The 17,712-nt window shown below is 39.8% G+C and overlaps 1 protein-coding gene across 3 annotated transcripts in view; it reads right to left on the bottom strand.

The window, feature by feature from the left end:
• Nucleotides 1–17,712, bottom strand: part of brp (bruchpilot) — a 54,392-nt gene that overhangs the window by 8,994 nt on the left and 27,686 nt on the right. For 2 of the 3 annotated variants that reach the window (XM_069499943.1, XM_069499942.1), the window contains exons 2-10: nucleotides 10,126–10,275; nucleotides 9,296–9,392; nucleotides 9,151–9,206; nucleotides 8,159–8,422; nucleotides 6,825–6,992; nucleotides 6,130–6,276; nucleotides 3,839–4,584; nucleotides 2,933–3,143; nucleotides 1,999–2,151 (exon numbers count right to left, since the gene is read on the bottom strand). In XM_069499943.1, coding sequence (XP_069356044.1) covers nucleotides 1,999–2,151; nucleotides 2,933–3,143; nucleotides 3,839–4,584; nucleotides 6,130–6,276; nucleotides 6,825–6,992; nucleotides 8,159–8,422; nucleotides 9,151–9,206; nucleotides 9,296–9,392; nucleotides 10,126–10,275 — 1,992 coding nt within the window. The remainder of the gene's footprint in view (nucleotides 1–1,998; nucleotides 2,152–2,932; nucleotides 3,144–3,838; nucleotides 4,585–6,129; nucleotides 6,277–6,824; nucleotides 6,993–8,158; nucleotides 8,423–9,150; nucleotides 9,207–9,295; nucleotides 9,393–10,125; nucleotides 10,276–17,712) is intronic. The other variant, XM_034970530.2, reaches the window with a different exon arrangement.

Here is a 17,712-nt window from a genome sequence, read left to right as displayed (position 1 = left end):
ATCGAAGGCTTGTCGTGAAAGGCCGATAAATCAAACTTTATCGCGGAATAGCGATCGCGCCTCACCGTTTGCGATACGATTGTCGTACGATAACTTCAATGTTCGATAAAATCATTACCCATATTATCACTACCAGTGGCGTGCACAGAGTCCGAAGCAAGGGTAAGCATTAGTAAGATAGGCCTTAGATACACCTTATATAGACCTATGGAATGGCAGGTCATAAAGAAAAATGTCGTTTCAACTAGGGTAAGCAGTACTTTTATGCCTCTATGAATTGCACGCCACTGATCACTACCCATATTATAAATGCAAAAATGTACTTGTTTCTTGGTTTATTGATTTGTTGGTTTGTCCTTCAATCACATCATAATGGAGCAACGGATGGACCTTTATACTTACTATGGATAGTGATTAATGTGGTAGGTAAGTGGTATGGAGGTATGTGATAATAATTTATTACGAGTTAATAACTCACGATAGTTTCAATTCTAAACTTAATACTTACTTCGTGGTAAACTTACATAATTATCTACTTTAGCTAGGCTAGTCTTATAGGCCTTAGATTTTCTCAAACAGTAGGTAAAATGAAATCTAGCAAACTTGGTCTGAGAATAAATTGCGGATAACCACGGAAAGCTTCGTGCGAACGTTCGTATTCCATGAAATATTGGCTCGCTCTTTTCTCTTATTGTTTATTTATGTATTATGTATGACCTAGGCTTTATGTTTCACGTAGGTATATGGACTAACATGTTCGTAAATCCTATGCAATAAAAGTAGGTTTCGCTCTAGTCTAAGTATCGAGCGTTGATTATTTTCCTTTACGACTTTATTACGTTTTTACTTTTTACTACATCTTATAACATAGGTAAGTAAGTACATTTAAATAGTGGGTAGTTGGCCTAATTAAGCTCATTGCTTATGAAATAAACAGGGCTTATACCTTAGTAATCGTAATGTCCTTTTTGTATAAAATTTGTATCTAATTTGTCTCTAGGTTAGCGCGGGGGCTGTGTACGGGGCGTTACCTTCCAGATTGCCACCTCGACCTGTCGCGTACTATAGGCCCCAATATGTTGAAGGGTCATCTTGGTCGTCATTTTACCACTAGATCAAAGGTGTCGGACTACCGTATTCTCTGACTATTATATACTGTAGTCAAGGGCTAACTTGTTCCTAATCGAATAAAAAAATATCTGTGAAAACCTTATAATTAATATCTAGTCTTCTCGTTTCTAATCAGTCAATTAGACGCTTATTTTAAGTCGTGTTTATTTTATCCCAAACTCTGTTTTTTAGAAGATAGTACCTATATGATTTTATTTTATACTTTTTATATGTCCCGCAAATTGCTAATGCGCGTGGCTGATGCTATATTTTTATTTCGGCTGACGTCATTTCGATGTTAATGAGACATGGTTCCTGCAGCACAATAGCAATTTGCGGGACTTATACTGGATACACACTCTACAGATAACGAATGAACTGTCAATGCGGCATTTAAAGATGGCGCCGCTGCGTCTAGACGCGTCGACCTCCTTGGTAAAGCTGGCTGACATAATGACGTCATATTTGTAGGTTCTTCGTAATTTACGATCGTTTCCCTGCCAAGTTTAGGGAACTATTTTATCCTCTTTTGGAATAAAATATGTAGAGTTACTGTTTTATGAGGATGGCTTGCTCTAAAGCACTTTTATTGAAAACATTGTAGTGGGATTTTCAGGGTTTAAATAAAAAATCTTTCTATTTCTTACCTGTGCCTTATCGTGCTTGTCTCTCTCCATCTGCAGCCTGGCCGCTTGCCCGAGGGCTTTGTCCAGCTGTGACTGTAGAGAATCGAAGTCGTAGGCTGACTTACCTGCGCCTTATCATGCTTGTCTCTGTACCGACCTGCATCAAGTTGGGCAGTGTCTCTCTTTTACTGCTTCCTGGCCGCTTGCCCGAGGGCTTTGTCCAGCTGTGACTGTAGAGACTCGAAGTCGGAGGCTGACTTACCTGCGCCTTATCGTGCTTGTCTCTAAACCGATCTGCATCAAGTTGGGCAGTGTCTCTCTCCTTCTGCAGCCTGGCCGCTTGCCCGAGGGCTTTGTCCAGCTGTGACTGTAGAGACTCGAAGTCGTAGGCTGATTTCTCTCGATCTACTTGCAACTGTTGGATAAAACATGGCTCTTAATATTAAAATAATTTCTTTGTTATCTTCACTCTCTTGGTGCACCTATTTTTTGAGTAAGAGAAACAACAGACAGAACTTAGGCTAATTGTATTAATAGATTGCACTGAGTCATCTTTTTGAATCCAACATTGTTTATAGTTGTTCTACTAGACTACAGTCATAAGTTTTTCTATATTTTTTACTCAGGTATAGTACAAATTACGTAATAAGTATTCGAATTAACATATTTTATGGTTTAACCTTGCTGAAAAACTGTCATCATCATCATCATCATCACCAACCGATAGACTTCCATGGCGGCTGGCCTTAGAGCGATAGCCCAGCAGTCCTCTAAGGCTGAGATCTATAGAGCGCACTTTGACTTTGCTCAGACTTAAGAATGAGTTAAAACGAGACAGATTTCTGTGAGAGATATAGCTCTGTCTCGTTTTAACTCTGTCTTAAGTCTAAGCTAAGTCAAAGTGCGGTCTATAGATCTCACCCCAAGACTAGTCGGGGTAAGGAGTGCGGTAAATACTTGCCAGCCCACTCTGACAACCAGTCGAGGTTACAAACGCGATAGCCTAGCAGTCCGTTCTTTAGCTTAGGATTCGATTTTATTGTTCACGTTTATTTTGTTAATAGGGAAGAATATAGATTACTACTCATACTCTAGTTTTACTTCTACCGACCCTACAATTTTTATTTTATTTTATCGGGACATCCAAAATTTAATTACTTTCTTGATGCGGCTCAGAACCTGATTATCAAACTTACCTTTCTAACTTCAGTAGCAGATTTATCCAGCTTCTCTTGTAGCTTATCAATCTCTGAGTGCGCGGAATCCAGGGAGGCTTGGAGTTTGTCTTGCTGTAGTTGTGCTTTGCCCAGCGTGGCCTGTGTCCTCTCCAGTTCCTCTCGAGCCTTATCCAGTTCCGCTATTGCCTTGTCACGTTCGGAATGCAGACGACTTATGGTGGATTGTACGCTTTGAGACAAATTATATTAAGTTAGACTTATTTAAAATATAATTTATGTAAAAATATCAAACATACGTCTCTACACTGAAATAGTAAACAAACTGATAACGTTTTTAATCTAAATAAATATATAAAAGGAAATGGTGACTGAATGACTGACTGATCTATCAACGCACAGCTCAAACTACTGGACGGATCGGGCTGAAATTTGGAACGCAGATAGCTATTATGACGTAGGCATCGTATTTTTGAAAATTCAACCCCTAAGGGGGTGAAATAGGGGTTTGATATTTGTAAATGTAAATTTGAAATTTGAATCACAGCGACAACTCTTAGACTTTAAATGGTATTGTAGAGATAGCAATTATAGATAGCAAATATTGCTTCTCAGGATTTCGTAGCTTAATTAAACTTTTCTTACTGTAACTGCTATATTTTATACATGTTACAATCTTTATTCTTTAAATATATAAAAGGGAAACGTGACTGACTGATCTACTAACGCACAGCTCAAACTAATACACGGATCGGGCTGAAATTTGGCATACGGATAGCTATTATGACGAAGGCAACCGTTAAGAAAGTATTTTTGAAAATTCAACCCCTAATGGGACGTAACAGGGGTTTGAAATTTGTGTAGTCCACGCGGATGGAGACGCGAGAGACGCGACGCGAGAAGCTAGTGTTTAAATAAAAGTCTTACCGATCGTATTCTTCCTTGAGACTATCTTGTTCAGTTTGTGCATTTTCAAGTTTCGCTTTGAGACGGTAGACTTCGCCCTGTGACTTTTCCAACTTGTCTTGAAGTGCACTGGCTTCAGACCTGGCCCTTTCAGCATCCGCTTGAGTTACCCTTAATTCAGCTAACGTTCTCCTCAACTCCGTGGAAGTCTTATCAGCTTTCTCTTGAACACGATCTAACTCTTGAGACGTGGTTAGCGTACTTCTACCAAACGTTGTCTGTGATCTTTCTAGTTCGTGCTTTAACCGCTCGTTCTCAAGTTCAAGTCTGGCTAACCGTTGTTTCGCCGCTTCCCAATCAGCACCTGACCTACCGACTTCACTTGCAGCTTTGTCTAGCTCAGCCTTTGATTTTCCTAACTCAGATTGTGAACTTTCTAATTTAGCTTCGAGTCTATCTTTCTCCGCTTGAGCTCTTTCTAATCTGGCACCAAGCTTTTCCACTTCACTTTCAAGGGCATGGAGTTTCATTTTATAATCTGCTATTTCTCTTTCATGGAGCTCTCTTTCTTCATTTTTCTCATGTTCAGCTCTATCTCTTTGCTCTCTGAGTTGTTGTATTTGCTTTTCTTTGTCACCAATGACTTCTTCTAGGGAGGAAAGTGCACCTTCAGAGGAACAATGGTGCGCTTGCATTGCATTAAGTCTGGCTCTTGCCATATCGACTTGATTATCTTTCTCTTTTAGGAGGTCTTCGAGGTTTTCAATCTAAAAACATTTTGTATTATGAAAGCATATGCTTTTGATTAAAGAAATATAAAATAGATATAACTCAAAAAATAACAAACAAACGAAAAATAAAATAAAATAAAATACATACCTTTTAAAAACAAAATATAACATTATAACTAAAAACATAATTATAAAAAATAGTTTACCGTAAAAATATACACTTCACTAGCACTAAATAAAACACATATTCGAACTTATATACTTTGAAGAACATAAAAAACTTAAAGAAATAAAAGCAGAAACAAGAAAATATGTGAGCTTTTGATTTTGTAACTAGCGGGTACGTGTAATAGGTAAATGTAATATATTAAAATAAACGAGAACACAATCACAATGCGGAAGGAAAATACCAATAAAAAACACAGTTTACATTAAAATAATAATATCATTTTTATAAATAAACATTATAATTAACTCAACTTATAGCATAAATAAGGATATCAAGAAACAATAATAAATGTAAATCCAAAAACCATGGGAAATTGGTCCATAAACTACTAGAAAACCATTAACAATTTTTCAAATAATTTATTCGGAAACTGAATAGTCAACTCTCGAATCAAAAAGTTTCGAGTATCTCATGGACTTTCCAGCGGTTTAGATTTTGGACTTTTAAAACGATATTCTTCAAGTATTGAAGTTTAGTTAAATGCTTTCGCTATTATTTTAATATCATAATGTATGTGTAATGTTCTTTAAAAAAGTCCAGGGTCAATAATTTTAAAATATTATTAGTAAAACATTTTCTTATAAATATAAAAAATACAATTTTAATAAATTGTGGAATGTACTTAATACTTTGCCAATAAAGTTCTAAAAAAGATAAGTCCTCCCATGAATCTAATGGATTCAATAATAATAAAATATCAAAGTTGAGGACTTTTCAAGATTTCGTTGCACCAGAAATTCTAAATTTCAAGCTTTTTTAGTACACACATTCAGTGGCGTGCACAGGAGTTCAAGCCAGGGTATGCATTTAGGTATGAACTTGTTTTACGGCAGGTTATAATGAAAAAGTAAGCATTGATTTCTTACAATGAGGGTAAGCAGTGCGTTTATGCTTCTATGAGCTGCACGCCACTGCACACATTGTAGATCGATCATTGTCAACAAGAATCTCGGATAGTGCCATTTCATCTACACAGTCAGGTAGCAAAGATACTTTTCTAATTCAAGTGCAAAGACTTTTACATTGGAATTCATAGTCAAAGATAGGGGCTTCTCTAGAGGACGATTTAAACAGCATGTGTCATTTAAGCTTATTTGGTGGTTTAATGACATATTTTAATAAATTGAAATAACGACAAATAAAAACATCAAATTAATCGTGGTGTGTACCCGTTGTCTACATTAAAATAAAGCATGTTTCATATTCAACCTTTATATGCAATTCATTGAGGTCGTGGATGACACATATCGTCTGAATCGTCTACTAAAGAAGCCCCTATTTTGACTATGAATTCCAGTGTTAGAGTAGTAGCAGTGTCATCTACACAATCTGCCGCAGCATCCATCCTTTACCTTCCTTTGCAGCACGTTGATCTTCCGATCCTTGATCTCTGAGTGATCCCTAAGCTCCGCGAGCTCGTGGGCGGCCGCCAGGGCAGCCGCAGTCTTCTTTTCCACCATTCTGCTCTTCTCATCCAGACGAGCTTTCAGTTCTTCCACCTGTTGAGAAGAAAACTTGTTAAAACCTTTTCTCAACTGGTATAAAATTTTCTTGGCCAGCGTGGTAGACTATGAGAGGAGACTCGTTATCTATAGTGAACTGACGATGGGTTGATCATGGTGATGATCTCTCAAATTGTGCAACGCTTTGAAAATTCTTGAGATTGATAAATATGATACCAACTACATATTACTAAATATTTGTTGAAGTGAAGCTAATAATTTATAATATTTTTTGTAATAATATCCGAAGTCCTTAAAATGTTACGAGCATTAAGGCTTTCCAGTAATCCCGTTAATGTTCCTAAACGTTAATCAATCATAATCGCTCAATCATACCTACTCAATCCATTGTACAAATATTGACTCATTTTGTCGACATTAACCCTGAGAGTAAATTGAGAAATGAATAAAATATCACTATATACTTCAAGAATTTTTTTAATGACTGTCATGGAAATTAGTGTAAAACGTTTTAAAATTTCATTTAATCTAAATATTGTATTCTGAAATGGTTTGGTAGATTATATGCTATTTAAGGGACTCACATCAGTCTGAAGCATGCTATAATGTTCTTCCTTGGCGCAAAGCGATTCTTTCAGGACGGCTATGTGTCGCTGGTAGTCTTGATGCTGCTCCTCTAGCGCCTTCATCTTCGCTGCCATCGCCAGGATCTCCTGGTCTCGTCTCTGAATCTCCAGACGAAACTCATCCAACTGCTCAATCACCATCCACCCGAAAGGTTGTACATAATTAAATCAATCCAAACACGAGATTAGTCGACACGAACATTTGAAAACGATCAGTCCAAAAATAAAAAAATCTATCTACAGGCAAATAGTGATTGCAAATATGATATTGATGTCGAATTAAATCTACATTCAAGAACGGTTATAACCATCAAAGAGAAGGAACGAGTTGATGTTAGTATCGATGATGAAGCAACGCAAGCTTATAAGTAAGTAGTTATTTATAAAGTGGAAATGTTTCCAGCATCTAACTATATACGACATTAGTGCCATGGAAGACATGTTACATCTCAAAATGTTTTCACATGCATATCAAGTTCATTAACACTCAGACAAAATTCAAAAAATTTATAGTTAAACTTAATAAAATATAAAAAAACGAACATTTACCTCTGGAAAACTTTCCTTTTGAACTAGAACTAGATAAGTATGACAAAATTGAAGCTTAAATGAGCATCGGTAGAAAGTTTTCCAGTGTTGAATTTCTAAAAGAGTCAAATGCCGACGATGTACGGGCGCCTATGTTGTGATACATTTATCTACCGATACTATGACAGAGACTGATGATGGCTACATGAAGAGGCCGGGTCGTGAGAGCTAGACTAGTGATGGTGACGCGGGACAAGCTTACACTGGACGATGAGTTGACACCGAAAGCGAAACATGATCAGGAACTTGACAAAAACGCACCCGGACAACTCGCTCGATGCATACGACCTCAACAGTCTTTATTTAACAGTCTCTAGATAATCAATTTGGTGTTAACGTAATCGATCACACGCTTCGATAACCATAAAGTTCATATCTAAAATATCGCACCTAGGATTCTACTTAACAAAAATATTTGACTGTTCAAGAATATAATCTCTTACTTTAATTAAAAATAGCTCTAACAGTGAACAAGTTTTACATAAAAATATTTCGAGTCGTCGACTCGGCTAAGATCGGTCTTAAAGCGATAAATTGACACGGGATCGTCGGCCTCGCGCCCGGCGCGGATCAGTGGATCACAGGGTGGTGACGCTATAGCAGTAGGGCGGGCGGAGCGCGCGGCCGGCGCTGGCAGCGCGCCGCGGTGCCGCGCTCACGCGCCCGTCCTTGGTGACGCGCACGTCGTTCAGCAGGAAACTTACTTGGCGCTTGAAGGGCGGGTCGGCCCTATCGTATAGCGAGGCGTGACTGGGCGCGAGCGAGGGCGGCGGCGGCGAGCCGAGCGCGGCCAACTCGCTCTCGAGCAGCGCGACCTGCCGCTCCAGCGTGGCGATGCGCGCCTCCTTGGTCTCCAGCACGGCGGTGAGCGTGGCGCCCGCCGAGCCGCCCGGCAGCCCCGCCGCCGCCAGCGCGCGCTCCAGCTGCGCCTGCAGCGCGCGCAGCGTGTCCGCCGTCGCCTTGAGCTCCTGCCACACGCCAGTAGTCAGCCGCCCGTCCCGCGCCCCGCACACACCCGCGCGACCACCACTCCCGCCGCAGGAGGCGGCTCAAACTCAACCAATGGCTTTACACGAGACGGTCTTCGCTAGGGTTCATGTGACGGGGACGTAATGAGCTAAACATGCAATGTCGTGAGTCGGTGTTCGTGTCGCTCTTTACATTTTTAAATTTTTTGTCGTGTTCGGGCCGAATCGGAGGGTTCAGTTGTTAGATTTAATTAAACTGTTTTCTGTTTTGTAGGTCGGAGTGTGGGTGGAGGAATCGATAAGAGAATGAAAAAAGGTGCTCGGGGGATCAAGCTCGAGGTGTACAGAGACCGTGAAGAGTAAGCGAGAGTCGGTCGGAATTGAAAGAAGCCAGAGTGAAAGAGAAAGAGGTCGATCGGACACAAACAAGCGACGCGACAGAGACATCGGCCGGAGACAAATGAATGAAATGAAACTATCAAGAGCAACTCTAGGATAAACAGTGATTTGATAAAGGTATCACAAAATAAAACGCCCATGTGATTTATAATACTTATCATACGTAAATATGAGGAAGCGAAGTGACGTGCAGAACATACGACTAAGACACGGTGCAGGAATTATTTTATAAGGAAAGACAAAGACATTGTTTCGTTTGGTAAAAAAAAGAAAAAAGTCCATTCGACATGCAATACGACATTCAATTACAACATCAACGCAATAATTACCTGTTTTTGTGCCATCGCTTGCATTTGCTGGAACATTTGTCTTTCTTCTTCTTTACCTGGAAAAAGATTTAGTTACGTATCCACTTCGTTAAGACTTAACAATTTAAGGATAACATCATTTATTTTCAATGCTCTTCAAACGTACCCATTCCTTTATTTTGTAGCATTTCCAGTAATTTCTTGATGCTTTCATCTCTTGCCTGTAACGTTTGTTTCTGTGTTTCAATCCTTAGTTCCAATTCCTGACAAACAAACAAAATTGTGATTCATTCTTAGTTTCTATTCATTATTATTGGTAAAATCTATCGCCATACCGCAATATTATACTCAGTAAAAACTTATTACTTTCGTAACTAGGCTCTCCTTTTTCCTTATACATTCTACTTTCCTGACGAGTAACATTCTCCGGGTAATCCGGTAAGGGTGTTATGAACTGTGGGAATGAGACGGAGTGGTAACCTTTATCGTGTCCCTAAGTATCGCTATCTCTCTCTGCAGGTGTCCGTTCTCGGAGTACAGCGCCTCCAGCTGTTGTTGCAGTTCGGAAGCAGGTTGTTATGAAGTGTGGGAATGAGACGGAGTGATATCCTTTATCGTGTCCCTAAGTATCGCTATCTCTTTCTGCAGGTGTTCGTTCTCGGAGTACAGCGCCTCCAACTGTTGTTGCAGTTCGGGAGCATGGTGCTATGAACTGTGGGAATGAGACGGAGTGGTAACCTTTATCGTGTCCCTAAGTATCGCTATCTCTCTCTGCAGGTGTCCGTTCTCGGAGTACAGCGCCTCCAGCTGTTGTTGCAGTTCGGAAGCAGGTTGTTATGAAGTGTGGGAATGAGACGGAGTGATATCCTTTATCGTGTCCCTAAGTATCGCTATCTCTTTCTGCAGGTGTTCGTTCTCGGAGTACAGCGCCTCCAACTGTTGTTGCAGTTCGGGAGCATGGTGTTATGAACTGTGGGAATGAGACGGAGTGGTAACCTTTATCGTGTCCCTAAGTATCGCTATCTCTCTCTGCAGGTGTTCGTTTTCGGAGTACAGCGCTTCCAGCTGTTGCTGCAGTTCTGGAGCAGGTTGCCGTAAGCGTAGCCGGAGTTCTTCTTCCAGTTGTCGTACCAGCATCGCTTGTTTCTGTAACGAAGCAAACGGAATTTTATAGGACAAATAAATCTCTATATATAAAAATGAATCGCTGAATGTGTTGTTGATCGCAAATCTCGAGAACAGCTGAACCGATTTCGCTAATTCTTTTTTTATAATATTCCTTGAAGTACGAGGATGGTTCTTACGGAGAGAAAAATTTAAAAAATTGCCTGAAATAGAATCGACTGATAGGCGGTACAAAGTTCGCCGGGGCAGCTATAGTAATTTATAATTTGTTGAATGATTGACCCTATAATTTTCAAGGTTTTTGAGAGCCATGTCATGATGATGAATTTTTAAGGTCGCAACATCGACTCTTCCTATTCACTACTATTTTTTTACCGCTACTTCATCCGTATGATGTTATTTATAGCCTAGCACTGGAGGACAATTATTGTACCTACCTACTACCTACCTACCAACGGCCGAAATTAATAAGCTATCTATCCTAGTACATAGTAATTCAATGATCTATCCACGATTTGCCCTACTAAGGATAGAGATTTGTGGTAATAATAATATATGAATCTTGAATATGAATCTTTAGTGGATCGTGCAAATCGTGGATGGATAGCTTATTAATTTCGGCCGCTAGTCAGTGAAAGAATTTTTAGAATCGGATCATTAGTTCTGAAGATTACGCCCTACATCCAAATCTACAAAATTAATGTAGATTGCCCCATCTACCACCATGTAACTTTAAAAAAAAGCTAATTAATTCCAACTAAAGGAAACTGGCATCGAATTACGTACTCTACTCGTACATTTGGCTAAAGTCAAGATCTACTTAGTTGATACCTAGCCATTATAATAATTATTTTAGTCTACTGCAAAATTCACTTTCAAGATATATTTTTTAAATGAATCGTCAAAACCAACTGTAATTTTAGTAATGTCTAAAAACATAAGTCGTGTCTAATATTCTTGGATAATTTGGTAAACTTAAATATAAATACTTCGTCAAAACTTTGGTGGATTATAAACAGATTTCCTTGCGTTTTATATAGGAACGATTTAAATACGAAATGCCTCACATATTGTAAACACAGAAGTTGTTACTGTAATTTATTTCGCATTTGGCTTCAAACTTGATTAATAATATTGTTTCCTACAAAAAATATTGGTTTAGATACTAGCTGATGCCCGCGATAATATCTTCGATCAGCGATAATAGCTTTCTTATAATATGCTTATAATATAAAAATGAATCACTAAATGTGTCGGTCATCGCAAATCCCGAGAACAGCTGAACCGATTTCACTAATTCTTTTTTTATAATATTCCTTGACGTACGAGGATGGTTGTTACGGAGAGAAAATTTTTAAAAATTGCCTGATTTCGCTAATTCTTTTTTATAATATTCCTTGAAGTACGAGGATGGTTCTTATCCGTAAGAACCATCATCGTACTTCAAGGAGCGAGCGTCAACCAATCAGAGGTGATTGGGATCGTGATATTGTAGCTGTCATTCTACCGCAAACGCGCAGCTGGTGTAGTAGGCTTAAACACTTATCATTCTGAGAGGAGAACCATACTTAGTAACTAGCTGACCCGCCCCGGCTTCGCTCGGGTGCAATTTAGAAAATCGACGTGGGGTTGAATTTTACAAAAATCCTGACACGTATTTCTTCATTTGTGGCCAAAAACCAAAATAACAATTTTCATGGAAATAACTTGAAAACTGACGGACTTTCATACAAACTTGCATCCCCCATTTAACCCACTTAGAGGTGGAATTTCAAAAAATCCTTTCTTAGTGGATACCGCTCTTTACAAAGAACACACCCTCAAAATTTCATGTCTCTAGGACCAACGGTTTAGGCTGTGCGTTGATATATAAGTAAGTAAGTCAGTCAGTCAGTCAGTCAGTCAGGACTTTGAATTTTATATATATATGTATAGATGGGTCGGCAATGGGTTGATCACGATGATTGTGAAAATATCAAGCAGTGAGTTATTTTTGTGCCGTTTCTATGATTTTGAGCTACACTCTGCTTTCCACTCTTTAGTTATGGCCTTCGACACTTCAAGAATCGATTTCGATGAAGATTCTGTTTCGAGAGAAATCTTTAGGGGGCTGCTTCACAAATTCTTATATTCCAAAGTGTCAAGTGATGTCGTAACATAAATGTTGTGTCAGACTTGAATATGAATCGGTGCTCACTTCTACTACTCGAACGATTTTCGCTAAAACTGCCCTTTTCCGGACAAGATGGAACATAAAAAACCGGCCAAGTGCTAATCAGACTCGCGCACTGAAGGTTCCGTACTACAATCGTATTTTATCGACATTTTGCACGATAAATCAAAAACTAATTACTAGATCTCGTTCAATCCAATTTTCGGTGGAAGTTTGCATGGTAATTAATGTACATCATATATTTTTTTAGTTTTATCATTCTCTTATTTTAGAAGTTACAGGGGGGGACGACATATTTGGAATACCACTTTGGAAGTGTCTCTGGCGCAAACTATCCAGTTTAGAAAAAAATGATATTAGAAACCTCAATATCATTTTGGAAGACCTATCCATAGATACCCCACACGTATGGGTTTGATGAAAAAAAAATTTAGAGTTTCAGTTCTAAGTATGGGGTTAGTTCAAAAGTTATTGTTTTTTTTTTCTATTTTTGTGCGAAAATCTTAATGCGGTTTCGGAAAAAAGTGGCTGTGACATACGGACGGAAAGACAGACAGACAGACATGACGAATCTATAAGGGTTCCGTTTTTTGCCATTTGGCTACGGAACCCTAAAAAGTTATTATGAGAGTCAGATCTTGGAAATGCGAAAATGGAGCTTTCTAGAACATGTAGGTACCTATTCAGATTCATGTTCTTGTGATATCTTTTAATACCGTAAAACGTACCGAGTTGAAGGTATATTAAGCCGTGATAGCCTAGTGGTTAAGACGTCGCCCTCCTAGTCAGTGGTCCGGGATTCGATTCCGTGTACGCAACTGTAACTTTTCGGAGTTACGTGCGTTTTAAGCAATTAAATCTAAATACCTATATAAAAGGAAAAGGTGATTGACTTACTGACTGACTGACTAACTGACTGACTGATCTAGCAACACACAGCTCAAACTACTGGACGGATCACACTGAAATTTGGCATGCAGATAGCTATTATGACGTAGGCATCCGCTAAGAAAGGGTATTTGATAATTCAATCCCTAAGGGGTGAAATAGGGGTTTGAAAGTGGTCTAGTCCACGCGGACGAAGTCGCGAGCATAAGCTAGTCACACAACAAATAAAAACTAAGTGAACTCATTTTAGTTTACTACACTTGCTAAGTTACTGATTTGTGTAAAAATTACGTGTGCATAAATGTGTACATTCATGCTAAGCCACGATACGACGCATGATGGAGCATAAGAAAAAAATATTATAATTTTAAATGAGCTTTCACTTTCAGTGTGACAAAATAGGTTATCATGGATGAGCTTGACCCTTTCTTTACTTAAGGACTGAGTCTGAACCAGAATTATGTTTGAATAAGACACAGAAATGTCTCCTCGTTTGCGCTAGAACTAGAATAAATAAAATAAATAAAGTATTGAATAATAAATAAATAATCTTTATTTTTCACACATAATTTCACAAACAATAACAGATGGGAACGATGATCCTGCAGAAGTATACACTGTGTTGCACTAATCATCGCCCTCCTCATACAATATGACAATATGAGTGCGCGCGTGTGTGTGTGTTTGTGTGTGTGTGTGTAAATGTTATATTATGTGAATTAGATTTAATTACAATGCCAAGACTTTATAAGTTGTTCTGATTGATCGTAAGAAAGAGTTAAAAGCCATTTAGTACATATCTTTTTAACTCTTGCCGCAGTTAGGGGATATATGTGTAGGATTTTATTGATATGGTTATACAATGTGGCTAATTCCGTTGTACACAATCTCTAAACTAAACTAAAATGGCACGTCTAAATCTATTGCTATCCCTTTCATAATGTTGCTTGCGAAAAAGGAGAGCACTAGATTTAGACCTATTAATTTAGTTTAGTTTAGAGATTGTGTACTAGAGAATCGGCCCCAATGAACAACTAAAGTGATAATAATGGCGAATAAAATATACCAACCGTTAGAAAAACATTACGCGGGCCATACACGATCAAGTTTACCGTCAAGTTGCGGCGGACTTTAAGCACACGAGTATATGTATCTACTCGTGTGCTTTAAGCCTAAAATTATACAGTGCGACAAGGCTCTCTTGGCACTTGAATGACATTAACAGGGGGCGCTGTTGGAGAACAGAGGCTTAGAATATTCAAACAAGAACAAAGAGGACACTTGACGGCAACGTTAGTTCCGATTTTCACCACGCGCCAAGATAGCCTTGTCACACTGTAGCTCTCTCCATCACCCGCTGAGTGACTCTGAGCTTTCTTATGAGGCCCATAGTTAGTGAATTGTCGCTAACTAATGTGGATTTAGGGATACTGTGGAGACTTTTTAATTTTCTAGGACAGAAAACAGTCTATGTCCGACCCCGGGATGCACTAAGCACCAAAGGAGATGGACAAAAATTGTATGGAGGCGTGCCCCAGAATGTAGAGATGATAATAATCTCGCCACTGTACTCGGTAGGTGTAATCTGCCCATTAGCGCGGGGGCTGTACGGGTGTGCGGGGTGTTCCCTCCCCGATTGCCATCTCGACATGTCGCGTACAATCAAAGTTCGTTGTACAATCAGTCGTTAGGACATTGCATGTTCTAAAAAATTCCTACGATTAAAAACACGCCAACATTACCTACAATTTACATGCAGTACACATGTATTCGACAATTCATGGTTTACATTCTCGGAAACGTATGTGAAACACGAGTACACCTAATATCGTAGCAGCGACAATGGAAAATATTTGTATGAAGCGGAATTCATGATGGTAGAGAGCATGTTGCGTGGGCGAAAGCGATTTAAAAAAAAAAAAAAAAATGAATTAAACTTTTACAAGTATTTTTGAATCGTCAGAGGCATCTACCACTGATTCGGAATGCCTTTCCTACCGAGAAGAACCAGCAAGAGACTCTGGCTCTGCTAAATACCAACTAGCCGCTTTAGACGTCGTTGATCGTCGAGCCAGGAGACTTATAGGCGAAGATTCACCACTTTTGGGGAAGCTTCAGAGTCTTGATCACCGCCGAAAAGTTGCCGGCCTATCGGTGTTTTACAGGATATACTTATTTCGGAGAGTGTGCTCAGGAGCTGTTCGATCTTGTCCCTCCCTCACCTTTCTACCACCGTACCGCAAGACACCGGGCGAGTTTCCACCCCTATGTCGTCAACATTCTATCTTCGCGTACGAAACGCTTTGCGTCATCATTCCTTATACGCATGGCTAGGGTCTGGAATACTCTTCCTAGATCAGTGTTTCCTGTCAATTATAATCCGGGTATCTTTAAAACAAGAGTGAATAGGCACCTTCTAGGCAAACGCGTCCCATCTTAGGCCACATCATCACTTCCCATCAGGTGTGATCGTGGTCAAGCGTGCGCCATAACGAATTTAAAAAAAAAAGAAAATGACCAGCAGTGGACGCAAACAGGCTGAAGGATGGATGGATGGATTTGATGTAGATGATAAAGCTGTTGGTAAACCTAATAAATGAAAAAAAACTATAAATTAAGCCAATTAAGCAATGTTTTTAGTTAATTTTCCGTTTCCGCTTCCTGCTGGTCGCTCAAGCCGCACGCCTATCGGCCTTTCCACCCTCTCATTGTCCCATTTTGTTCCTTAATTACCCACGATAATCGATACTATCAAGGTCTACTCCATTTATAACTACTTATGTCATTTATCATTATAAGTTTTGCGATTTTGAAATAGAAATAGAAATATTTATGTTCATACTAGCTGATGCCCAAGCCTTCGTTCGCGTGGATTTAGGTTTTTAAAATTCCCGTGGGAACTCTTTGATTTTCCGGGATAAAAGTAGCCTATGTCACTCTCCAAGCCTTTAACTATACCCATGAAAAAATCACGTCGACCCGTTGCTCCGTTACGACGTGAATGAAGGACAAACCAACAAACCAATAAACTAACAAACACACTTTCGAATTTATAATAAGGGTACTGATAAACTTTTACAAGTGCTTTTTAACCAAGTATCAAGAATTTGACAAACAGAAAGATCTTTAGCACCGCCTAGGTCATGATCATCATGATCAACTTATCACCGGCTCACTACAGAGGACGGGTCTCCTCTCAGAGTGAGAAGGGTTTTTGGCCATTGACCACGCTGGCCATGTGCGGAGTGGTAGACAATCTAGGTTATAAATGCGAAAGTGTGTTTGTTTGTTGGTATGTCCTTCAATCACGTCGCAACGGAGCGACGGATCGACGTAATTTTTTTCATGGGTATAGTTAAAGACCTGGAGAGTGACATAGGCTACTTTTATCCCGGGAAATCAAAGAGTTCCTACGGGTCCTGAAGTCGCGGGCATCAGCTAGTAAAAAATATTTTTTCATGCCCCAAGATGTAGGAATTGGAGAATCAAGGCTTATAAGTAGAGTTATTTGTTATTTAATATTATAAATGTGATACAGTCAAGAGCACTCAAGAGCTATATACTTTGGACTTGGGACATAAGCCCCACGGGCAGCGCAAATCGAAGCTCAGCTAGCTAGGGGCTTGGCTCTACTAGAGATCTCATAACTTTTTAACAGTGAAAGCATCATGAACTTGTGAGTCTTGGCAACCAAATTTACATGAAATGTTTTTGGGGGGATTCTTTTCCCCGACCTCATTCCATGAAGCCCTCGGCAACCTGGGCGGTCTACTCGGCTTCTGGAGTGAGCTTGGATGGCTGGAGTGAAGACTTCAGCGGGGAAGGGCACGCACAACAGACGGAAACGTTTAAGTGCGGAAACCAGCCCAGAGCGAAGAAAGAAAAAAAGAAGGGGGGATTCTTTTTTCCTTGTACGGAACCCTGAAAGTTCCTTCCCAAGTTCGTCCTGCTGTAGCTAATTGAGCCATCGTATTTTAGGAGCGTCGTAAAATCGATAAGTGCCAATGAGACTGATACGAGCCCGCGGGAGCCTGGGACGACGAGGGGGGTGGAGGGGGGTGGGGTACCCCTCGGCGGCAGGTCCGGGCGAGATAATCAGCTGCTCTGGCTCATTAGCTATTAGGGTAACTTGATAGCCGTGTAATTAATTCCGTTGCGTTTTCCGTGATTAGTATTTACGAACTCTTCTGCATAGCTGACACTGACAGACAAACTTGTTCAAAGACTAGATGAAGCCCGCGACTTCGTCCGCGTGGATTTAGGTTTTTGACAATCCCGTGGGAACTCTTTGTTTTTCCGGGATAAAAAAGCCTATGTCCTTCCCCGGGATGTAAGCTATCGCTGGACCAAATTTCGTCAAAATCGGTTGAACGGATGAGCCGCGAAAGGCGAGCAGA

Source organism: Maniola hyperantus, chromosome 7 (genome assembly GCF_902806685.2).
Source record: "Maniola hyperantus chromosome 7, iAphHyp1.2, whole genome shotgun sequence".
NCBI lineage: Eukaryota > Metazoa > Arthropoda > Insecta > Lepidoptera > Nymphalidae > Maniola > Maniola hyperantus.
Note: the sequence above shows the minus strand (reverse complement) of the source record. Positions and strands in the feature narration are given on the sequence as shown.